This window comes from Pristis pectinata, chromosome 26, assembly GCF_009764475.1.
Source record: "Pristis pectinata isolate sPriPec2 chromosome 26, sPriPec2.1.pri, whole genome shotgun sequence".
NCBI lineage: Eukaryota > Metazoa > Chordata > Chondrichthyes > Rhinopristiformes > Pristidae > Pristis > Pristis pectinata.
In genome coordinates this window covers 10087682-10113151 of record NC_067430.1, presented here as the reverse complement: position 1 = coordinate 10113151, position 25470 = coordinate 10087682, and the positions used below count along the sequence as shown (strand labels likewise).

The 25470-nt window shown below is 39.5% G+C and overlaps 1 protein-coding gene across 2 annotated transcripts; it reads right to left on the bottom strand.

Moving 5' to 3' along the window:
* Positions 1-667: 667 nt before the first annotated feature.
* Positions 668-24770, bottom strand: cdc42 (cell division cycle 42). Of its 2 annotated transcripts, none has more exons than XM_052039647.1 (6): positions 24670-24770; positions 9769-9928; positions 8923-8995; positions 8020-8129; positions 6930-7127; positions 668-4646 (listed from the first exon to the last, which is right to left on the bottom strand). In XM_052039647.1, the coding sequence occupies exons 2-6, from the start codon at positions 9871-9873 to the stop codon at positions 4557-4559; spliced, it is 576 nt and encodes a 191-aa protein (XP_051895607.1). In that variant the 5' UTR covers positions 9874-9928; positions 24670-24770; the 3' UTR covers positions 668-4556. The 2 variants fall into 2 exon arrangements, with proteins under 2 accessions (XP_051895607.1, XP_051895606.1); XM_052039646.1 differs by having other exon boundaries at positions 668-2944.
* Between the last annotated feature and the right edge of the window lie 700 nt (positions 24771-25470).

Below are 25470 nucleotides of genomic sequence, written 5' to 3'. Positions count from 1 at the left end.
TAAAATTGTCTATTTAATCTAATCAAGTCTTGATCTTGTATATTGTTAATGGAGTAACTATTTTAAATGTACCACTTGGTCAACCATTTTCTATGGCTTTCAAAATTTTTAAAACACCAATTCAGCACCAACTGTAGACACCTTGACCTGAACAAGCATCCTCAGGTTAGAAAGCCATTTATATAGGTTAGGCTTCCAGGTATTCTGCAGAAGAGATGCATTTCAAGGCAACAACTTAAACAAAAAGTAGACAAATTTTCAGACCAAAATCTTCATTGGGTTTACTTCCCATTCCCTAATATTATTGGAAACTAAAATATTCAATCCTTAGGCAAAATGCTCCACTTAAGATTTTGACTCAACCAAACCAGCAGTTCCACAGCTCAAGAAAGAACTGTATAGTTTTGAGGGAGGGCAAGAGAACGAAAGATTGAGGCTAGAAGTGGATAGATGCACTCAGATGTTGGTATTGAAGCATCTTCAACAGTACTCTGGATGTTCAAGGATAAAATGGGCAAATTTAATTGGATTTCATTTATACACTTCAATGGTCAAATAATGGAAAAATTGAAGGCAATATCCTCCCCACATCTGCTAAGGATTACTTGATTAAAATCCAAATGAGGGGAATTAAAATACCAAAAACATCAAGTAATGAAGACAGGAGAAAATTAAAATGTACCATTTTAATGTTGAGTAGGAAAAATACATACTTACATGCTACATTTTAAGACTAGAATTAAATCACCAAGCTTCAAGACAACTTTTCCCATACAGATACCTTAAAGCTAGAATCTCCAAACTATTTCACTAGAGCTTCCATAAACTGTCCAGTTAGGCTTGAGTAAAATTGTGTCATTCAGTATTTCTTCAATTTTGCAAGTGTTACAGGTTCAGATGACACCGTGGCCCAGATAACTGCTACAGTCCATGATCAAAGCATGCAAGCACAAGAACCACACTGGAATTCCAATGCAAGTGAATGTGCTACAATCTATCCATTCTAACAAGGATACATGCAATGTCTTATGAATTGAGTTTTTTTTGCAAAGGGACAAAACTGGTGTCTACTTCTATTTATATTTAAAGAATTGCCACTTGCACCTGATTCCATGTAATATTGTGCTAATAAATGGACAGTTTAAAAATAAATACATCACAAGGCAACTTGGAAATGTTAAAGGCCTTTTCAGCTTTCCATATGCAATTTACAGCATCCTTGTAGTTTGTTGCCCATTATTTTTGGGACTTCTGCAACCCAAGTACACCAAATCAGAATATTTACCTGCTCTAAATGCAGCCTTTTCCCCCAGGCAGTCCAACCTAGAAATACAAATTGCATGGCACATTGGCTTTGCTTTGAAGATCACATGATTATTGCTACAAATGGAAAAGTCCAATGCACACAGTGTCCTAAATGAACAGTTTGATATTTTCCCAAAAGTTACAAACTACTGTTTGTGTGCAATCACTACTTATATGGATCTTACCAGGTGGGCTGATAACATAGCTATTGATTGGAGATTTGCATAATGCCTCATTGTTGCCCAGATTTCATTCAGTATATTCCTTTAAAATAGTATGCAATTTTGGGCCACTTTCTGTAGCATTAGTAAATAAAGTATTGAGTTCTGATCTACCCATGCCTTAAACTGAACTAGAAGAATGTCTAATTTCATCATCAGATTCAAGGATTGGCTTCTAGATTAAGAACATCATTAAGATTCCATGCAAAACTTAAGGAAACCAAGAATGTAAGAATGTTTGCTGGTAATTTCATCTACACAGCCAGTGCAACAGCAGATACAGGAAAAAAGCCAATGCCATTAAATTTCAAATCTGATACAATATTGGTTTTAGGTGAAAAAAGTGGGAAAAGCCAAACTGGTAATCAATTGCAATACATCAATAAAGATAAAGGCAATTAAAGGTACAAGTTTAATATTTTGAAAAAGCATATACAAAGAACTCAACATGAAATAAAGCTCATTTTAAACCAAAGTTACAAGGATAATGAAACACACTCTTCAAAGTGGAAAAAAATCAAAATTTTGGTCAAATCTTAACACTGAACTCTACAAGAGATCCTTGGCATTCCCACAGGAATCCAGTCTGCACATGTACAAGTATCTCCTACATCACTCCCAAGCGCCACAATCCATCACCAGCATCTTAACAGCTCCATCATCGAGCAGACTGCATGGCAACACCACCAACTGCAGATCCAATATTCAGCTTGGGCTAAAATTTTTGTGCCATCAGAACCCCATTACATTTTCATGACCCCCCCCTTGAACTATCAGTGGTGTACTTTTGGCCTTCCAAAATGTGGATTACTAATGGAGAACATTAACAAAAACTCCCATTGCATGTGGCAAGCTTGTCAGGATTTGGCCAAAAATTAAAACTCCCCATTAATGCACACCAAGGTACAGGGACCCAATTGCAATTCTTATAGCCAAGTGGTATCAGACTAAATTTAGCTTGGTGACAATGTGGAACAGTGATGCTAGGTCGCTGGATGTAGCATTTGGGAGTGTGGCAATATCTTACAAAAAGCCATTAGTTCATTAAACAGAAGCAATACTGTGCAAGTTTCATGCCTGTGGCAAGGAATTTTTTTTATAACAGCAGGTTAAAACCTAGTTATGGACAAGTATCCAGTGGAAAATAAATTGAACAGAAAATTCATTATGTCTACTTAAACGTTACATTAGAAGGGGGACAAATTTACCATTGGCTATTCTATTCCTCCCATCATCGCCCTCGTGGTTGTGTGCAGGGTGTTATTGCAGGATGATTTAATTTTTTTTTTAAACAATGCTTCAATATGTCAGCCTGCAGACACTGCTCATAACAGTGAGCAGGGACGCCGTTTCTTCTTAGGTTCTGGTGGCTCCAGGGCTGCCAATATTGCTTCGTCAAATACATTCTTTAGTCCTTTCTGAAAAGTGGGAGAGAAAGGTGGTGTCTCATGGTTACAGATTCAAAATAAAAAATACAAGAACCAAACAAAACAGCTGGGCAAATCTTGTGGACATAAATAACAAGATGCAGTTCAAACTGACTTATAAAAATGTTTATCCTGATGAGTTTTGTTAATAGTTATAATCATTTAGAGATAGTACAACTTAAGGATTCAAGTGTGTGCAAATCAAAAAGGTAGATTGGGAGCGAAGGAGTCCTTTCCTCATTCCCTTTTCTAATAGCACAGTAATCCTTGATCTCTCTTCTATATTCTTTTAGATTGCAACTGAAGCAGCTCTAACAAAGTACAATGAAAGCTTTAGAAAAAGGCATCATTCACAATAGATAAAACAATTACGAACAGTCCTGGAAGTTTATGGAATCACTTTTAGCAAGAAATTGCTTAATGAGCTGAGCCAGGAGGGTCTTCGCCATCACTTAATAGTTCATTAACTTCCCAAACAGCAGCACCAGAATTACCTAGACATGCAGTTCCCTTGCACATATGAAATAGCATTACATTTTTAAAAACTTGCATCTGGGATGTTGGCACTAACATGCTGATTTTACTGTACACAACTCTATAAAACCTACTACACAATACAACTATCACTAACATCCTTGGCCCTAGGCAAAAGGATCTATAGCTAAACTGCCTTGCAAATGACAGATTTCATGAATATAGATTTAAAAACTGGTATTGACAAAGTGGTTTGGATTCCTGGTAGTATCTAGAACATACAACATTCATAATTTTGACAATGTAGGAATAAGTAGATATTAAGCACCTAACATTAAAGACATCAGAACTATGTTCATTCCATTTATACAGCAGCTAAACAGAGCTCATTTACTCTAATTTAGTTGCAGCTAGATTTACTATTTAAGCACACCACTGCAGTCCTGTTGCAATATTACTCAAAGATCCATCTCTAGTTACTTTGCCAACTACATAAATTGGGTTAAGTCAAATCTGCAGCATTGAAATTTATAAATTAAAGTATTTTACAATGAATCACTATTATGTAAAAAAAGAGGGAAAAAGCTATCCAGTTTAAACAAAGGGGAAAATAGCATTTAAAGTTACTGGTGGATTGAGTTCTACAACTATTGCCATGGGACTAAGGACCCAAAGATCTAATATTACAACTCTGGCACAGAAGTCACATTTGAGGCAGGGACAATACTGCAATGTTACCATTAAGTGGCACTATTCAGTTGAAATAAATTTTGCCAATGAAACAGTTACACAGAAGGTGCCCCTTTGTTACTTTGCCACATTTGCAAAGGATAAAGCAAGAAAAGACAAGGACCCACACTGAATGCCATCAGCTCCATTTACACAGCTCTCCATTATGGTGAACCAGAACACATTTGAGTCAATTTTATTTCAACCAAATTAACACCCACAAAAAGGTGCAACTGTACAATACCTAGATGTACATCACAATTACAGGAGTAGAAACTTTGTTAAGGTCCAAAATGGCATCCAGCAACTTTTACATATCCATATGGAGAGAAGGAAACAATTTAAAAGGATTCATTTGAACAGCATCTCTATTGAACTGGATACAGAAAAACAGGGACACTTAAAATATACAGCATTTCCGCTTCCTTTGAGTTTCCGGTGGCTCGAGAGCAGCTAGGATAGCCTCATCAAAAACATTCTTCAGACCTCTCTACAAGACAAGGTATGGGGAGGAAAGAGAAGGGTGGGAGTGGAAAAATAGCATGAAGTTAGAGGAGAGATTTGGGTTAGAAAGACAGTTTTAACAACATCCATTTAACCTGGGATTAAAATATCCAACATGCACAACTAAGTGGATCAGGACTGATGCTAACAAGGGCAATGCACCTGGATGGAGAAGGAATCTGCTGAAGATCCTTACTAAACGCAGCCTCCTAAATTGATCCCAACTCACTCAGCATTAAGATGTAATTCAGTATTGAGGGCAATATATTAAAGTTGTGTATCCTATTGACCCATGTCCATTTGTACCATCTCTTCAAATGCTAACATTAAAAGAGGTCTGGATTATTTTGGGAGAGGGGGAAGAATTGTGGGAATACAAAGTCCATCTTTCCTAAAGTTTCATTTATCGATAAGAATCTTAACTAATCTACCCATCAACCCTTGATGGAAGTTTACACCATGTTTGATCACCCAATGAGGGCCAGCATCAGATATTTTTCCAATATTTTTTGGATCGTTTGTTTCAAATAGTAACCCCACAGCATAATACATGTCAGTCTAGTTGCTGGAAGAACAAACCTGCTTTTAGCATTTGTGAAAAGTCATGACAAAATATTTCACTCTGGGATTTTAAAATTTATATTTACTACTCTAGCCAATATATCACATTTAAACATGATCTTCCAACCAAGGAGATTCTATAAGCTCTGATTCAAACTTCTTTGTTCCAAAAGGTATACCAAAAATTGACAAAAGCTAAATAAAATGTTACTTTTAAAGAACTGGACTTGCTAAACTAGTTCAAGAAGTTCTTTACCAGAAGACTCTACAAAGCATAAACATGAATCAGGTCCAGATTCTCCCACTGAAATAGAGAAAGGGAGGATGGAAGGGGAAGTAAAAGAGAAACAAAGGAAGTGATTGCAGAGGACATGGCAACACTTGCCAGTGAACACCATACAAAAAGTCCTGGTTTAATACTTAATGCTACATTTGCTCACTCATCTGGGACAGGTTGTCAGTGCAATAGACTATTTAAAAAACTAGCCTCCATCTGTTCAAACAAAATGTCAATTGATGCAGTCTCCACATCTGCAAGATAATCAGCACCCATCCCATTTGCAACAGATGCCAAGGCCAGGAATGCTGTGTCAACCCCATGCATACTCCAAAGTAGTATTTAAGGGTTAGTAAACAAGACAGGGCATAGAAGTTAAAACAATGGAGAACCAGCAAGCCACTACATTATTGGTAGACTTTCAAAGTGTCATTTTCAGCAGCTGAATCTTGCTTTCTTCCCCCACCACCCCAAATGAAAACCAGGTAAAGATGTAAGAGGAGCTTCATTCTCCCCCACAACACTCATGCAATTCTTCATTGCCTACAAAAACATTTAAAACTAGATATTCAGAGACAGGTCAATAGGCAGCAAACGTAGTGGAATTGTTCCAAGGACTAGAAAGAATGAATTGGTACTATGGGATGGAGGAGAACAAGAAGCCTTCATCCAAGTTTCAATCCGAGAAGTATAACTGGGGAAAAATACTTGATTAGGACCCAAGCTCCATTTCCAAGTTCAAATAATTTTTGGATCCACCAAGATGTAGTATTTTGGATGTCATGGGTTAAACAAAAACTTGTTAATAATTCCAACTGCTCATTTGGCCAATTTGTTTTGTCAATCCGTTCAAATACTTTACTGAAATCTAGTTTAGGAGGCTTATTTTTTGCACTCCACAAGCACTTAGATATCTAGCTATTCCAGGTGATATCTGTAATTGAATTGTTCAACTTTAAGTGTTTGTAATTTTAGATTACACAGCCACTGTACACTGAAAAGGTAAACACTTGAAATTATCTACCTATCCTGTTCCTGGTCAGCTTATGGTATCAAGGATGCCTTATTTTGCATTACTTTTAATAATTGTCTGAACTTCATACAACTTCAAAGATGGAGACATGCAAGTAAAAAAAATTGCAGGTGTACAAAGCAACAGGGGTTAGTTCTTTAGTAATGCAATAGTGTAGTAAAGCAAGGGTAGCTGCTAATCCCTCAGGAAAATTGAGAACTTAAGCAAAGTATAGCTAATTGAAAACTAGGATGCTTCTATGCTCTTTAGCCTTTATAGTGTGCTTGTTGAGCCTTGTAAGAGTTGATATACAAGGTAGAGATGTAGACAGTTTACTCATGAAGTACATTAAAACCATGCCTCTTTTTGGAACATTTTACTAATTATTATAGAGCAAAAGCATAATTTGGAGAACTCACTTGTGTCAGGGCAGAGCACTCCACATATTTGACTGCTTTCAGGTCCTTAGCCAGCTTTTCAGCATTATCCAGGATAATGGGCTTCTGTTTGTTCTTCGCAAGTTTCTCAATGGTCGAGGAGTCATCCCTTAGATCAATTTGAGTCCCAACCAGCAAGAATGGAGTCTTTGGACAATGATGAGTTATCTCTGGTACCCACTGTATTGAGAGTCAAAGAAAGGTGAACATTGTTCAGCTTGATTCAAATGACACATTAGCAGTTCAATTTGATGAAGGCAGAGCAGACCATTTTAGAATTAGTTAATTCCATTGCTTGCATACAAACCAAAATTCATGAAAAGGTGTAAGACAATCGTGCATCTGCAATCCTTGTTCCAGTTCACACCATCCACCTGTTTTGCAAAACCAAGTAATTCCTCATACAAAAGACCAACTACAGTCCGGCAGGGGGATTCAATGTTATGCATGCCTCTAGTCTTGCTGTGGCTGCAAGACTAATAGTACTTCAATAGTTAATGTATCATAGTTGAAATTCAGTTGAAGTCCCAGAAGTACATGGCATAGAAAGCTACAGGTAGACCACTGTTTTGGAAATTGCAACAAGACTAAAATTTGGTGCCTTCTGTATTTCTGAAGAGTAACAGCAAAATATTTTGAATTCAATTTCAAATGCAACACAAAAAGACTATTAGTAATCAGATTCTAAAAGACTGGCCTTTGCCCTCCAGGAAAGGGAATCCATCAATCTCAACCCCATCCCTGTGACTTTTCACCATATTATGTCTGGCTTCTGAAATGAATTAATAAAATACTCAGGCATGAAGTCACTACAGAATACTGCAGCACTTCAAAAGTAGTGTCTGTACTCTTATCTGTAAGAGTGTTACATCACAAGTCCCCTCTCTGCAAATATTGGGTAGAGAATCATTGCTCAAAGAATAAAGCAGTTCTCATGTATATTTCACATCTAATTTCAAACTAACCAGAGGCAGGGCACATTTGCTTAACTACTAGGAAAAATTTCTAAAAATCTGGGTTTAGTGAGGAACTGCATCAAGCAGAATGCAAATCAAGACTGAAGGATACAAACCTTTTCTTTAACATTTTCAAATGATGATGGTGACACAACAGAAAAGCACACAAGGAAAACATCGGTCTGTGGATAACTCAGTGGTCGTAATCGGTCATAATCTTCCTGACCTGGAGAGACATTTAGATTCCAAGTAAAAAAACTCAGATGATGCCAAGAAAAACATTGTGCTCAACCAAAAAAAGTTGCAAATACTGATCAATTATAGTCTACTGGTTCAAAAGTAAACAGTTTTCCCATGCTTTCTAGCATTTGGGGAACTGAAATCAGTTCAATTATCATGGAAATATTGGTATATACATCACCCATTGTTGTAAATGTTAGAAATAGTTGGTTCTCCTTTATCAAATTTTGGGTTTGTTATTTAATACTTGATTTGGAAATTCTATTACAAGCTCCTTCCTTCACAAGCATAGGAGATAACCAAATAACCTGCCGGCAGCAGCAGGTGCAGTCCTTGGGTGCCAAATGTTTTTGATCATGAACAATGGTAGTTTAACAGAATCAAGACTAGTTATTCACTTTGATATTAAATACATGCAAACTGCACAGTTAAAACGAGTAACAGGACATTTATATTGGCTCAAGACAGTTATCAGTTTCATACAAGCTACCAAAGCTAAACTGCTTAAGTTAATGGAGCTTTGCTAGCATTTCCAATGCAACAGCGTTTAAGGTTAAAGGATGCAACCTAATTACTGTGTCCAGATTCCCAGCACATTTGCACACATCAAGACTTCCCAAAAAACAACTTAATCCATACACATTGGTATTATTTTTAAATGCCTTGTGTAAATGGACAAAGGCTGCAACCAATTTTCTGCTCAGGACATCAAAATTAAGACAATGGACAATTTTGATCCCATTTTTCAAGAATAAAAAATTGGACGCAACCCCACTTACCTGCAGTGTCAAACAGTCCTAAGGTATATGGTTCACCTCCAATCATAACTGTCACAGCATAGTTATCAAATACCTGCAAAACAGTAAAGGTCAAATTACCCACATTTCAACTTTTCCACAGATAATTAGTAAAGCAAATAGTTTAGTTGACTGACTTTGCCATAGACAGATTCAAGATACAATCACAGCTTGCTTTTAAGCAATGCTCTACGATAGAGATGAGTTCATGTAGTACTTCACAAACTTAGAAAAAACACTGGAAGCAAAACTTCAACCAAATTTTAAATTTTGTGCTGTAACTTCTGAAGGTACATTTTTTTCAGATAGGAGAGTTGCCAAATCATTTAACTAGTCAACCCCTAAGCCAACCAAGCTTCCTACCAGCATGATAAGACTCCTTAAGCAAGCATGGTTTAAATGAAATCAGCATACCCAGCACATCTCAGGTGCACACTGACATGCCCTCAACCTGCCTCTAAATATTACCAAGTAACTAGGTTTGCTTGCATCATACAGTACCCAGGCCACAGTTCCAAGGAAGCTTTGGTAACACCCAAGCTTCAGCTAAAACAAAATATTCACCAGAAATAGTCTTGGAGATAGACACTCCAAGTGAGTTTTCAAAAGGTGTTGGCATATTAGATTAATTCCCAGCCTAGCATGTCACACAAAAAAAGTGCACTGCAAGTGCCCCACTGGAGGTTGGCAAGAAGTTTACCCATTACAAAGCCACACCTGCTACCACTGATATCAGGAGTGCAAGCAGTTGTCAGGTATTACTCCAATTGTGTGCATTTATCTAATTACATATTTGAACTAAATCCTGACGATTGATACAACACTTACCGTAGGAACATACTCTGATGGAAATTTGTTTGTTGTGTAAGAGATTAAGAGACATGTTTTACCAACAGCACCATCACCAACTACAACACATTTAATAGTCTGCATAGTTGTAGGTCACTTTCAAGTCTCCACTTTTATTATATTGAATCTATTGCTGTATCTGGAAAGAAAAAAGGAGAACATGTTAAAATTACTTCCCTTAGAATGGCAACATTGGCAAGGTATCTGCAATTGCATAAAATACAAGAACACAAGAAATAGGAATACGTTTTCTAGTCCCTCAAGCCTGCTCTGCCATTAAGATCATAGCTACTTTCTATCTGTCATTTTCTACCACTTATCGTAGTACCCAAAATCAACCTGATTTTGAATGACCACAAGAATTGAAGCTCCAAAGCCCTCTGGGGTAGAAAATTTCAAAGATTCACCAAAAAGTTTCTTCCTTTAGCAATCTACTTATTCTGAAACCATGCTTAGAGGTTCTCCACTCCTTAGGCAGGAGAAACATCCTCCCCACATCTACCATGTTCAAGCCTTTAAAGAGTTTTGATAAGATTGCCTTTCTAAATGTTAGACAACCTCCATCTACAAAAAAAGCAACTTCAACTAGAAATTTAATGCATACATTGTATCACCTGTTAACTGGATGACATTTCCAACAGCATGAAAAAAAGTTCAACAAAATTCTCATTGGGAATTTTCTCCAAAGTGTACAGACAAGTTTCATTTAAAGTTGGTTTCAAAAAAAAGTAAAATAATGCAAGTAGCTGAATTTTCAAAGCCCAAGAAAAAGACCAAAAGCAATTCAGATTAGAAAACTACAAAAGCCAGTGATTTTGCTAAACTCAGGATTGCTTAAAAGTATTCAGTTAAGCAATATGGCCCACCAAAATGCTGTATGCCATTTAAAACTATTCAGCTGTACTAATATTAGGCAGGTGGATTAAAGTACTACAATGAAATGGAAAAAATCTGAATTACATGAGGGCAAGCAACAATCAATTAGCAACTATTAAGGATCTAGGAAATATAACAGTACTTGAAATTGAGCACAAGACAAAAGTACCCATGCCACAATTAGCTGAAGGTATGTTGATAAGAAACAAGTTTCATATATACAGTGTAATGATCGATAGCCTGTGCAGGACAGGTTGCAAATGAATGAGTTCATCACTTCATATCAAATCATGGGATACTCCCAACCTGATAACTAGACACATGGCCATCCTTCAGAATCAATTTCAAGAATTTCCTTTAGAGTACTCCAAATGATGCTGTCTGGCCTACCAACCACCTCCAACATATTGTTAGCCACAAGTTAAAAACTTTCCAATTAGCTCTTTTGGTCTTCAAAATTCCTGGTAACTGGAAAAACTCAACAGGTCAGGCAGTGTGTGGAAGGAGACTTATTAGTTCAGGTCCAGGACCTTCTATCAGAACTGGGAAAGAAGAAAATTAGTTTTCAGTAGGGGAGAGGATAGTGGACAGATGAACAGAACAAAGGGAACCATTACCACCATTACCTAGTAGAAGGGGGATTGGGGGGGGGGGGGTGGAGACAGAGAGCGAGCATTTACATGTGTGCAGACTATATGAACAGAATAAATCAGGATAGGTAGAAGTGGCCAGTTCTAATGCAGACAAATGGAGCACCAGTGAAAACTCAAGGGCAAGCCTGAAGCTGCCCTCCAACTCTTCCTTTCCCACCACCCCCCCCCACCCCCCCCCCCCCCCAAAAAAAATGGTCTGGAAAACAAGGTGAATGCCGTTTTAAGCTTTCAGTACAACTTGGAAAACCATGCTTATCCAGAAGAAATTCATTGTAAGAAATTGATAGCTACTGCAATTGATCTGTTCTGGTTTCTATTCTTTGTTACCCAACTATCCCTGAGAATGAGTGCAGACTGTAAAACTCTGGAGCCAGCATCAATTCCTGCAGCACCTCACCAGTCACAGCTTCAACCTTAAAATAACCCTTATGCCTATTTTCTGCTCAACTAATCAGTAACCCATTACCCCACAAACCATGTACTAATTCATTTATGGAACCCTCATCTTTCAGAAACCCAAATACACAACTGGTTCACCCTCATCTATTGGTGAATCACATCCTCAAACACCAACAGGATTTGAAAAAAATGCAAGCTCCTTTCACAAATTTACATTCAGGAAATTGCACTGGGCAGAATCAGAGCCCTTCCTTAAGTTTATTCAGAAAATACTAGTAGCTACTAATTAGATGTGAATTCATGAAAGGAACTGGTATTCTCCTTCCCCCCATTTGTGTTTGAAGATAGCTTAATATCATTAAACCAACTGGTGGTCTCTGGTTCCACTCTCTCACTCCTTAAATAGTGGAGTTTATTTGCTACCTCCTAATCAGTGGGAGCCATTCTAGCACCCATGGAAATTTGGAGGACAGTGTCTCCTGGAATATTTAATGTCCAACATTGGTCATTTTGCAAAGACATCTCCATGATGGCTATATAACTTTATTCATTCTCTTCTTACAAATACCATGCATTCAAACAAAGGATCCAAAGACAGATTTTTTCCCCCAATTATCTAAGTGGTGCATTTCTGTATGAGCAGTCCCTTCAAAATAGAATGATCACTACCCATTTTGCTACCCTTAACCATTTGTCCTTCATCTTAAAAACCTCCCCTCACCAGAACTTGCCCACACCCTCATTTGCCCAGCTGATGATTTTGTTTAGTCTGAAATCCAATTATTCAGTCACTAGGACACGAACCCTAACCCAGTTCAAGTAATCACCTCCCCAACCACCCCCCCCCCCCCAAGTATCCCAGCAATTAGAACCCATTTCTCCCACACTGATCTTTGAGCAATCAAGTTTGACCTTAATATATCCTGTACCAAATTACAAGCAGCTCAGTAACAGACAACTTATGATCCTACCTTGCAAATTATTTATGTTCCTTCAGCAAAGCTTCCCATAATACCTACTCCAACATAAACCATGACAACTGGCTCTTTCCTCTCTCATAGCCATTCCATGTTCCTCTCTTCTCCAACCTGGAGGGGATCGTACAACCAGGTAGGCAATAGTTCCAGCAAGCAAGCCAATTTTTAAGCACTACCCAACAACATCTTCCATTACGTTCCTTTTCATTCCTCCAACAGGAACAGGTCCCTGTAGCAAGGTAGCCTCTGCTCACATTCAGAGCCAGCAAAAACCTTGTCCCTATCAAACAAGAGGGAGGAAGCTTCAACTCTACCCACTGGGTCCCTGTGAACTTCACTTGCAAATGTGTTCTTGACTGACCAATTCTACACAGCAGCATTTCATTGAGATGCTACATCTCCTGTATCTAGATAAATCTTCCTCCATCTCTTCCCCTGCCCACTTCAAGTATCACTGTGTTCAATCTCAGACTACAGCTCAGAACTGAAAGTTGAAACTGCAGACAGCCCCTCCTTTGCAGTCAGGAGTTTGAGCATGACTTGCTTCCAGGTGTGTGAAAAGTTCAAGTTCTAATATAGTGCAACTTGACAAAGGAAAGTGTTAGGCCAATGTGCTACACAACTGGAGATCAGGCTCTCCTGTAGAGAGACTTCATCCACATGCCTGACTGTTCATATTTTCCCCAAACAGGTGCTTTGTTTCCTTTGTCCCTCAGCTCACATCCCTTTCATTCTCCCTTTTCACCCCAACCCTCCAGCTACTCACTTTCTCCAGAGGCTGCCTGTCAACTGCATCTTGCCCTCTGCAGGCTAGCTCCCCATTGCTGATCTCACCCAAAGCCTGCAAGCTAGCCCAGAAACCCTACAAATGTGGTTGCCCCAGACACCACCGGTTTTCATCAATTCCCAACACTCTACAGCAGCAATACATTAAAACTAACAGGCAGTCAAAGTGTGTGTTTAATACCACTTTTTTTTTGCATCAAGTACATGTCCTCATTCTTTCTAACCAAATGTATGACCTCTACACAACAGCAAAATTGACTTCCCCACTTATGCATCCAAACAAGCATTTTAATACTGTGATTAAGTGGTTTTGCTCCAAGTTTACCATCTCATTTAGTGACACTGGAATCAATAACCAAAATTTGCAGAGTTGAATAAGGCTGCAAGTTGTAAACTTAGGTCCCAATAATGATCCTGTAGAATACTGTCCAATCCTGTCAGCTTGAGTGTAAAATATCATTAATATTTACTATTCTACTTTGTAACAAGAATAACATATGGCACAGCTGATGGCATAGTACTCTTCGGAACTCAATCCACCTTCTGGACAATTATCTTACTTTATATATAAAGTAAGTCAGGCATGGCTTCTCATTCTGAAATCCAAGTCATTGTTTTGACTTTTATTTTGCTCCCTGCCATGTTTAACTGAAAAGTTACAAGGCAGAGCCAAAATACACAATTTACATCAAACAGGGCAAGTAACATGATTTAAGTGCTTGGTCTCTGCATCCCTGGCCAAGTACACAAAGCAAAAAGACAGGGTCTCAAGTCACCATCTCAATGCCACTCTGCTGGAGTGTACTCTGGCAAAGTCCACTTAAGTACTTCGTTGGCAGAACTGGACAGACCATTTAGGTAGCAAGGAATTGAATATCCCAATGTAAAAGTGATCAACTGAAAAGACAGAACAGATGCAAGACAAAGGTGTCTATACACCATTCCTGCTGTAAACATCTCATCTTGCCCAAAAGGAGAAAGTACACAGTTGACTGTTACAATTGCATATGGGAAAAAAGCAAATTTCAACCAGTGTTGCAGCATGGAGAGACACTGGGTTTAATCATCAGTGACTACATCTGGCACCCCTGATTCAGTGACAAAGTATGCAAGTTCAAAGCTAGACTCTACTGACATATAGCTTCAAGAACTGCACTATCAGCTAGTGCTAGTGACAGGTAATAACCTTAAAGTTCTGCGCCTCCAGGGACAGTGAAACACGTCTGCCACTAGATTCAGGTTTCAGTTCTACCCACAATCCACTTGTAGCAGCTGAGTTGCAGGTTTTCTCCACAAGACTGTGGCAAAGTAAAAATGCACCAAGCTAATGAAAAAGTATCAGCTGTTGATATAAAGAGTGTCCTGATGCTGCCACTGCATTTATACACCAAGATTGTTTTTCACTTCCACCCTTCCCACAAGCAGAAATGTATACTTCTATTAAATGGCACTTAGTGATCAAGCTTGAAATACTAGCTTCCAGTACATACGTAACCTGCAGTCTGGAATTCACCAGTTCTCTTCTCAATAGCAATAATTTGCCTATGGAATCAGTTAAAGTATGCCCAACTGAATTTTGCACACTTGAAACACCACATCCCAGTGGTGAGCCAATTATTTGAAAATGTAACAAATCAGCCCCAATGTCTTAACTACCACTTTTTTTTTGCATACAACAGTAGAACCAAAATCAAACTTTCTAGTTTAAAACATTAACAATCACAGTAGGAATCCTGAAACATTGTACACCTTTTAGTGTGTGAATCATATTGCCAGTTATCTTGTACAGCAACTCAAATACAACTCATGCTTGTTTTTACAACAGCTAATTGTATTACCCAAAGTGGCATTTATAATCATTTCAAACTAGTGCAAACAGACATTTCTTACTAGTACCCTCCTTGGTTGACAAGGGTACTGTATACTAAAATGCTAAAAGAACCTATACAGAGTAACAACCTATTTATATAAAGCCTTCAACAGTAATGCTCCACTGAAGTGTTAAAATTTGACTCACACACCAAGGGTTGTCTGAAAGTTTGAGCGAAGTCCAAATGAACCCAAGCAGAAGAGAAAAATTTAAGAGGAAGAGGAAGAGGAAAATTTAGAGCTCAGACAGCTGTTGTTCAGCAAACGGTTAAAAGGGAGCAAAACACACCAGCTCATTTGGATGAATGGATTTGGTTAGAGTTAGAGCAGGTGAAGCTTAGAGACAGCCAATGCAAGGGCCATGGAAGGATTTTCAAATCCAGAGTTGATCCAAGCACAACTGTGCAATTAGATTTTATAGACAATGCTTATATTGCAAGGGATTTAGTTTTAGGTTGCCAATGACAAAAAGCCTACCTTCATTCAGTGTAGGTGGCTATGACCAATAAACAGCATTCTACAATTCCAGAAGATGTCATGGCATACATTTCAGTTCTATATTCACTAGATGCTGCAATATCTACTTTCAATCCACTATTTCCACAACAGTTAGTGTTTCAGATATTAAGCACCTTTCAGAACACCCAGTACTTACGCTCCAAGCTTGGAAAAAAAAACACTATTGGAGTCACTGTTAGAAAGTTATAACAAACAGCAAGCCATGGAGACAAGATTGCAGATGCTAGAATCGGGAGCAAAAAAAGCTGAAGGAACTTAGCGAGTCAGGCAGCACCTGTGGAGGAAGTGGACAGTCAACATGAAGGGTCTCGACCCAAAATCTAGATTAAAAGAGTAGAGGGGAGATAGCCAATATAAAAGATAGTGGGGAGGGGGTAGGGCAAGAGCTGGCAAGTGAAAGATAGATTCAGGTGAACAGGGGTTAATTACAGTGAACCATTATTCTTCCAGATTCCCTCAAGATGTATTACACTACTATTCAAATTAGCAAGTTTCAAACCAAACACATGCAGGCAGGCTACTTAGCTCACGGAGGAATGCAAGAACACAAAGTAGGCCACTCAGCCCCTCAAGCTAACCCTGCCATTAAATATCATGGCCAATTTTCTCCACAGCCTTCATTTCCATGACCTTTCAAGAATTTAACTTGCTTCCTCTTTAAATACTCCAGTTATTTAACCTCCACAACTTTTCACCATCTACAAATTGCTACACCTCACTTTTAAATGAGCACTCACTAATCTTATTGAGGGGCTTCCACAAATGGAAGAATCAACATTTATCCCACCACACCCCCTAAGGATCTTGCACTGCAACAAGATTACCTTTATTCTCAACTTAATATAAAACAAACTTTAGCCACTCAGGACAAGACAACCCTCATCCTGGGAATTAGCCTAGTGAACCTCTTTTGGGTTGTCTCCAATGCTAGTATATTCTTTCATACAAGGACTGAAACTGCACAGAATTCCAAGTGTGGCCTCACCTGTACCACATGTTTAAACTCCAACCCTTGCACATTAAAAGCCATTATTCCATTTGCTTTCCCAACTACCTGCTGTGCCTGCTAACTTTGATTTGTGCACAACACCTTGACCCTTCTACATTCATCTGGAAATCTTTCCCCGCCCAAGTGCACAAACTCATTTTCCCCATATTAAACTCCATTTGCCAAGTTTTTGCCCACTCAATATATATATCCTGTTGCAGTCCAATTATCCTCTTCACCACATGCCCCCAATTATTTTCCAGTCAGAAAGGTTAGTAGCTCCTCATTTATGCAGCCAATAATCTCTAACCTTCATGGAATCATGGCTTAACATAAAAATTTCAATTCATTGATCTATTGAATGTTCCTCTAAAGGAGGATTTTCTAGTTTATAATAGACCTATTCAAATATTCTATAGCTCCAGGAAACAAAGCTGGAGGGGGATTGTTGAGATTAGATCTAACCAACATGCCAGATTTAAAGCTGCAAAAACTTTTTAAAGTATCTTCTAGGATGAAGATAGTACAATAATTCATTCAGTGGTTTGACTATCCTAATTGGGCCCTCAATAACTGATGCTACAAAAGTAGAAAGTTGCCTGAACTCTAGTCATAAAACTATTTATTATAGCATCAGGATTATCTTAAATATCTTTGCAGATACCCACGATTTAAACTTTATTTTTGCTTATGGTATTAAAAATGTAATGAGCATACAATATGGAAAAGCTCATCCAAACCTGTTCCTTGAAATTTTCTACTGATCAAAGCAGCAGGTAATGCCAGACTATTAACTTGCTACACTAAAGCCTGCACTTTTAAAAATCAAATTCCCAGCCACAACTGTTTGGCCACACACTTTGTTGTTACCCACAAGCAACGATGAGTGTCAAATTATTGCAGGCTTTGATAAAGATTGCACACAGTTCAATACATGTACATTTTACAGCAGCCAATAACACTACTCTAGGGACTGACATGGATAGCAGCCCTCAACTAAGTGACAGTAAAAGTGCAATTTCCCATATGAACCAAGCCTCCAACAGTAAAGGTACTTTGCTAGTTACAATCATTACTTTTACACAATTACTCAATTTCTTTATGCAAAAATTGTATGTTAGTTACATACTAACATTTTAGTTGATTCAAAACAGATCTGTTATTAAATTTGATAGTTTAAACTAGAGCCAAGCCTGATAGTGGTCAATGACTAAAGCACAGACAGATTAAGCAGAGTTTCTCCAAAACCTCAATTTGACAATTTAATCTAAATGCAAAACAGTTTAGTACAAAATTACAGCACCAAGTGATTCAAATTTTTTTTTTAAAAAGTCCACCAAGAACATTAGTACAATGCCTCACTTATTGATCATTAACTTGAGGAACTATTTGATCAGCAGAGGTGGCATGCATCATCAATTGGTTCAATTCAACACAAGGGGATAGGAGGTTAAGTAATGGAATTATTCCAAAATTAATCACAATCTACATCTAATAAGCACGTTGATAGAGTATACCAAGATATAGGTTTGGTTTTAGATATTCTAGAAATTAATCAATTCACAGAATAGGTTGTAAGCACACTAATTTGTCCCAAATTACACAATACAACCAGTGTACTAGTGGTTTTCAAATTTTCAGGTAACCCACCTTAAGTGGCTCATCCATGCAATCCAAGAGTTCTGCAGTAAAGCATTTATTCAAATAAGCAGACATAGTGACTTCTTTTAAGAAACATCCTGCAACCTGCCCCCAGGTCATGGCCTCCCCTTTGCAAACCAAACCACTGGACTGCTTCCCTACAACTCCAGGGACAGAACACTAATTTCCCACACACATCCATTTCTTTCTTCCCCCACCCGACCTACTCCATCTATCCATCACCCACACACTCCTTCCACTTGGTCCCCTCCTCCACATTCCCATCTGCCCACACCACCTCCCTTATTTGATGTGATATTCCACTTTCCCGTCAGATTCCATCATCAGCAGCCCTTTGTTGCCTCCACCCATCACCTCCCAGCCTCATTATTTTCACCCTTCCCTCCTCCACGTACCCATCACCCCTCCTTGGCTGGATCTACCGAATGCTTTCCAGCTCTTGCCCTCCCTTCTTTAGACTGGCCTTCTCCCCCCTATTCTTTCAGTCCAGATGAAGGTCTTGACCCAAAACATCGACTGTCCATTTTCCTCTACAGATATTGTCTGATGCACCAGGTTCCTCCAGCAGCTCATTTTTTTGCTAGAGATTCCAGCATCTTCAATCTCGTGCCCCTTCTAAATACTATATTTTATTTTCTTTTTAATTTCACTCCCACACTTTCTAAATACTTACAATTCTAGTGTTTTCAGTATCTGTCATGCTTCCCATCTTACCCTCCACTTCCTGAACTAGTCATCTGGAGGTTCCACATATGGTAGTCCCACCTATTCAAGAATAATGTTCATTCTGAATCCCTCTCATTGCTCCAATATCTTTGCTATCTAGTATCTAGTCCAAGTTCACTTTTGCTGAAAAGACCTCAAGGTAGAAAAATTGGCTTAAACCTTTACTCAGTCCTTCACAGTAACATTAAATCTAACTACTAATTTGATGGCTACTATATTCTCCCACAGATCCTCATTTCATCTCCCCACTTCATTCATAATCCAGAATCACCCTCTCCACATCCCACCCCACATTGGGCTTGGTATATAGAAGCTAAGAGTTACAAATGCACTCCCAGTGCAAATCAGTAGGCCAAGCAATATAATTTTTTTTTATACACATTTTGAAAGTTTAAAAAAGCAAAGACCCAACTAGTTCTACCCATGTAGCTTCATTTGAAGATTCTTCCAACATTCCATTCCTTCTTACAGCTAAGATTGGTTCAATAAGCACAACAAATGGAGGGGGAGGAACAGCTGGGGGCACGAAAGGCACCTGAAGAGAGTAGGACAGGAAGACAAATCATAGGGGTTGCTTTATTAGTTACGACAATACAAAAGCAGAAAAGCTTTCATAAAATACTTGTAAATCCACAGCTTGAGTAATGTGTGCAGTTCTGGTCACCACACTATGGGAAAAGATGCCATTACACTGAAAAGGGAGTAAAGACAATGAGAGCATATTGACAGGACTGGAAATTTTAGGCAAGGTCAGACTAGTTAAACCAGACAGTAGCTGAAGGAATAACACAAGCAGGCCAATATAATGGGGAGGACCCATTTCTCACCTGAAAGGTCAAGAACCAGGAGAGAAACAGATGAGGAAATGCAGAAAAATAAAATTTCAGCCAAAGGGTGGCAAGTATGGAGGTCTGCTCATAAAGGATGGCAGAGATAGAAACCTTCACATCTCAACATACACTTGAAGCACTGTGCCCTGTGGGACTACAAGTTAAATGCTAGACCAAGTCTAGCAGCCCTTTCAGCTTGCAGTTGCAATGATCCAAATAGCTGAAGTATTCTATTGATGTTATTAGACTCTCATTTTTTCCCCCCAAAAGTTGTCTGTCTAGGGGATGCATGGATCCACTGGGCAACAAATGCAGCACAACTAGTAGACTCGCTGCCTCCTTTCCCAACCTCTGGTGCTATCCGCATGGAGCTTGTGCATTTGCCCAGTGAACACTCAAGTTTCCTCCAGATGCTCTGGTTTCCTCCCACATCCCAAAGACCTGTGGGTTGGTAGGTTAACTGGCCATTGAACTGCCTTTAGTGTGTAGAGTGGTAGAATCTGCAAGTGTTGAACAGAATGTGGGGAAAGTTGTTTGAAAGACAGGATAAGTACAAAGTGTGGTTAATAGTGCAAACTCAATGGATTGAAAAGCTTGTTTTTGTACAGCATCTCTTCATGATTAACTCGACAAAGTGCTGCTGCAGGTAGCAAGTGCAATTGGTCTAGAACACTCAATCTAACTCTTGCATTCTACATATACACACCAGAGAGGAGAGCCAGAAATTATATTCTTCATTCAAGGATATGGCTTCCATTTTGGTGGGTAACATTATGCAGCAGAATTGCCCAGGTAAACTGGATTAGCACTTTCCCACCTTGTTGGGGCATATGGAGAAAGTGACACAAGTACCAGAATCCAGACTAATTCCTTTCAAATTTCAGCTCCTATTCTTTCCAACCTAAACAATTGCTCGTGGGTATTTAATTTAAAAAAATTAGTCCTTCAGAAGCCACAAGCACATGCTCTAAACAAAAATCACCCAAATTCAGTAAACAGTACAAGCCTCAAAAACAGAACCATTTAACAAGACCTGCTGCTGAATTGCCAGATGGAAGCTACTGATAGGGGTGATGGATGCTATTTAAAGATTTTCCACTTGTACAATCCAGTATTGCAATTTAGTAATTGGACTATAGATTTTTCTTACAAAAGGAATCAGGGAAATAAAAAATTAGTACATTGAAGTACCACTATGGATCATAGTCTAATTGAATGGTAGAGCTTTTATTTCTCATTCCAATTTTGCACATTTTCTTGAACATCTTGAAGACAAAGAATTTCCCATTCTTGAAAAGATTGCATGAACACTAAATTTGCTAATGCAGACAGAAAATTCAAAAGTTTGTGGATTTAATATTCTTGACCCAATCGTAAAGATAGTTTTACACCATGTAAAAAATTAGTCATGCTAGCGGCAAATTTCTGGTTCAACTTCACCAGGCTATTGTATTCAAAGATCACAAATATGAAGCTTGGGAGTGTGACAGTTCATTTTCTGGCACTAAAAAATTATATTGTAGGGAAACTTAGCCCTAAGCATTGCTTTGAAGAGTGCAAAATTCTAGCTGTGGAATGTTTTTCTTACCTAGTTTTTCTTTTAAGGATCACTTTCTCGAATAGCACTAAAAAGCAATAGAAGTTACCTGCCAGTTTTAAAGTGTATTATTACTGTTGACAACTGAAAAACCAGTTGGAAAAAACACAACAGGTTACAATAATATCAGAGTAGGTACAGAACTTGTATTATAGTCCACAAACCAAGCCACCAGTGATCCAAGAAATGCTGATGCAACTTTATAACCAGTCACACTGAAGGCTACTAACCACAGCACACAAGTGCAAAGTTTCCTCACAGGAAGTGAGACTTGAAAGAACAAGCAATAATGTTGCATTTTTTCTTTCATATTTGATGAAATACATTACACCAATGAGGCAGCTAGAACAATTATCACTATAACTTATCTTCAATCTAATGCAAATAGGCTTTGAAGATTCATTAACCAAAATCTTCAAAATAGGCACATTGAACAAAGCACTTGGTTCATACCACAACTTAATAACTGGAAAATGGAATTGTATGAACAAATATCTTTCCTTGGGAAAAGCAATAGGGAAGCTGAACTGCCAGAGGGGTTCAAGGACCTTAGATAGGTCTGAATTAAGCAGCTTTCTTTAATGTTCTTGCCTTAAAAACGATGCAGTGTTAAAAGTGTTTATCTAGAACACAATATAGCACAGGAACAGGGCCTTCAGCCCACAATGTCTGTGCCAACTGTGATGTCAAATTAAACTAATCTCATTTGCCTACACAGAATCCATATCCTTCCATTCCCTTCACGTTCATGGGTCTCTCTCTGAATGCCTCTTAAAACTCCACCATCGTAACTGCTTCCACCACCCCTGGCAGCACATACCACTTAAGTTTCCCTGCACAACTTGCATAAGTTTTCACCCCTCTCACCTTAAATCCATGCCCGCTAGTATTTGAGATTTCTACCCTGGGAAAGACACTTGGCTATTTATGCCTTATAAAGTTTATAAACTTATCATGTTTCTTCTCAACCTCCAACACTCCAGAGAAGACAATCCAAGTGTGTCCAACCTCTCCTTGTACAGCGTGCTCTCCAATCCAAGCAGCATCCTGGTGAACTACCTCTGCACCTTCCCCAGTGTCTCCACATTCTTCCTGTAGTGGGGCAACCACAACTGAATACAGTACTCCAAATAATCAACTTAAAAAGGATTTTGATTTGATTTCCAAGATGTTCATCCATTTACCAGCCCACAAAGAGGCACACATCCACTCTTCCTACCTCCAGTTTCAAAATCTCAAAGTTGTTTAGTTTTATGTCCTTCTCCCACCGATTATAGACAAAATTCATACCATAAGTCAGTGATAATAAACCTGATTAGATGAAGTGTCACCATTAGACTGCCCAAGTTTAGAAATCTAAAGTTCATACAAGCAAAAAGATTCTTTCCCCCCAACTTCCCAAATAGAGCACCCAGGAAATTCATGCAAATGGAAACTAACAATAAGCTACTCAGATGCCAATTAGACCTTCCCCTTCCATACAAAGGCTTAATAAAAGTGAATTAAACTTCATTAAAACTAATCCCAATGAATCTCAATAACCCTTAACAGATTAACAGAGCATTTTACTGACTTCTTGTTATTGCAACACAAGCCGTACCAAAATCCCACACCTACCATTCATTACCAAGTTATCCAAGATGAGCCCTATAAGTATAGATCTCAAAAGCAAAAAACAGATCCTGTATGATTCAAATCAGACAAAAGACAGGAATGATTCAAGATACTTTAATAGCACCAAGTAATCATGTATGTAACAAGTAATGACAGATTTATGCCTTCTTGACAATTTCACAATCCTCAAAGACTATTCACTTCTGAATCAGTACAGGGGAAAACTAAACTCCATGGAATTACATGTCCAACTAACGTGGGATTTCAACTACAAGGGGGAAAAGAAAAACAACCCATCAAGTAGATATTGTTCACCATTTATCAACACTGGAAATGGAACATAGAATCCACCTTGAAAGCTACCATCTTAGAATTTGATCAAGACAATTTTTTTTACACTGAAGATCAGGATCACAGCTCAACAAAAACATTTAAATAAAAGCCTTTGAAAAGGCCTGTTGGAATCTCAACAATAAGATCAGCATTTTTCTGCATACCCCAAGACAGTCAATGGAAATTTTGATCCTATACATTTTACAAAGGTAAGCCTTCGATCCCGAACACAAGTGGCATCTTCACAACAAAAACGCTGATTTGTTCAAAACCCTGCCCAGTTTTGATTGCACTCCATAGTATGCAAAACCTTAACCCAAAAGGACAAAATAGCACCCAGTTGCATCGCTAACTTCCTCTTCGATGCCTTGTAATGCGGGAGCAACCTTAAGACAGGAAACCCGTTTCTAAATGACAGCGGCTTTAAAGGCAGTCAAATTATCCTCAGAGCAGGGATGCTGCTGGTGTCAGCTGGAATTTCAAGGAGGAAAACGCCTACAAACTGCGGCATTTAGCGGGACACGAATAAATAAAATGCAGCAAACCCACCCCTCCCCCTTTGCACTGAATATAAAGCAGTTTGCCGGATCTCCGCTGCCGCAGTGAGGCCGAGGGACCGCGCCGCCCCACCCAGGCTGCTCGCCGCCGTATCCGGGGCTCCGGCCGGGAGGCGAGGCAGCGACCCCGAGCCCGGTGACAGGACGGGGAACCGGGGGGGGGGGGTGGAAAGGGGGAAAGAGGATCCGCCGCGCCTCTTCCAGCACTGCGGGAAGGGGAAGGAGAAGGGGGGGAAAGAGAGAGAAAGGCCCCGGGAGCCAGGCCGAGCCTCGGCCGGTCCACGCCCAACACCTCCCGGCGTAAACCGAAACCAGAGCCCGGGGCCAGGAAGCGAGGGCCCAGGCGTCGTATGGAGCCGCCGTCGCCTCCCTCCGTCGCCTCTTCACCTCACACCCCCCACCCCCAACCCTCACCCCCACCCAACGGCTCAGATAATGAGGGGGGGGGTGACCGTAAGGCGACCCGCAGCCATCCCCCCCGCCCCGTCACTCACCCCCAACAACACACCGACTGCACCGGGCGTTGGCGACTGCACGGGGTTTCCTACACCGCTTTAAACTGCTGCAGGGGCACGCCGCGATGACGTCATCGCGCTGCCTTTTCAATGCGGCAGGGCACGGCGCTGTGCGTCATCACGCCGTGATGCCGAGGTTGATGGACAGCTGGTCTGCTTCACCCTGGCTCCAAATCTTGCCTTAGGGAGTGACACCATCCATCAGGGGCTGGGCTCTGGAAGACCTGGCTTGACCCACCAGGCATTATGCACAGCTGCCCAGGGTAGTGCCCACAGTCTGTATGCTCTGGCCGTGAATGTCTCTGGCAAGGTTGGCATTCATTGCCCTTGCTTTTGATGGTGAGAGTTCTTCAAAACCAGGGGAACATACAAAATAGCACCACTCAATAACATCCTACTTGATCTTTCACAACATCATTTTCCCATTCTGTCCTCACAACCCTGATTCTTCTAATATCCAAAAACATGGATATCTGTTTTGAATGTAATCAGTGACTGAGCCTCCACAGTCCTCCATGGTGGAGAATTCCAAATATTCACCACTCGTCGAACAAAAAAATTTCACCTCATTTCAGTCCTGAATCGCCTACTCCTTATCTAGAGACTGTGACCCCCAGTTCCAGTCAGAGGAAATATCCTTCTCTCATCTATCCTGTGGAGCCTTCTAAGCATTTTGTTACGTTTCAATGAGGTCACTTCTCATTCTTCTAAACTCTAAAAAATACAGACTTAACCAACTCAATCTCTCCATGTATAAATGATTTGCCATTCCAGGAACCA

Bases quoted from the DNA above. Each gene is read 5' to 3' on its own strand.
- cdc42 (XM_052039646.1), bottom strand. From the start codon at position 9,873: ATGCAGACTATTAAATGTGTTGTAGTTGGTGATGGTGCTGTTGGTAAA. The intron at 8,130-8,922 runs GTAAGTGGGGTT...ATGTCTCTCCAG, and splicing joins AGGACTGTTTGACACTGCAG to GTCAGGAAGATTATGACCGA. The intron at 7,128-8,019 runs GTTTGTATCCTT...CTCTCAATACAG, and splicing joins TTGAAAATGTTAAAGAAAAG to TGGGTACCAGAGATAACTCA.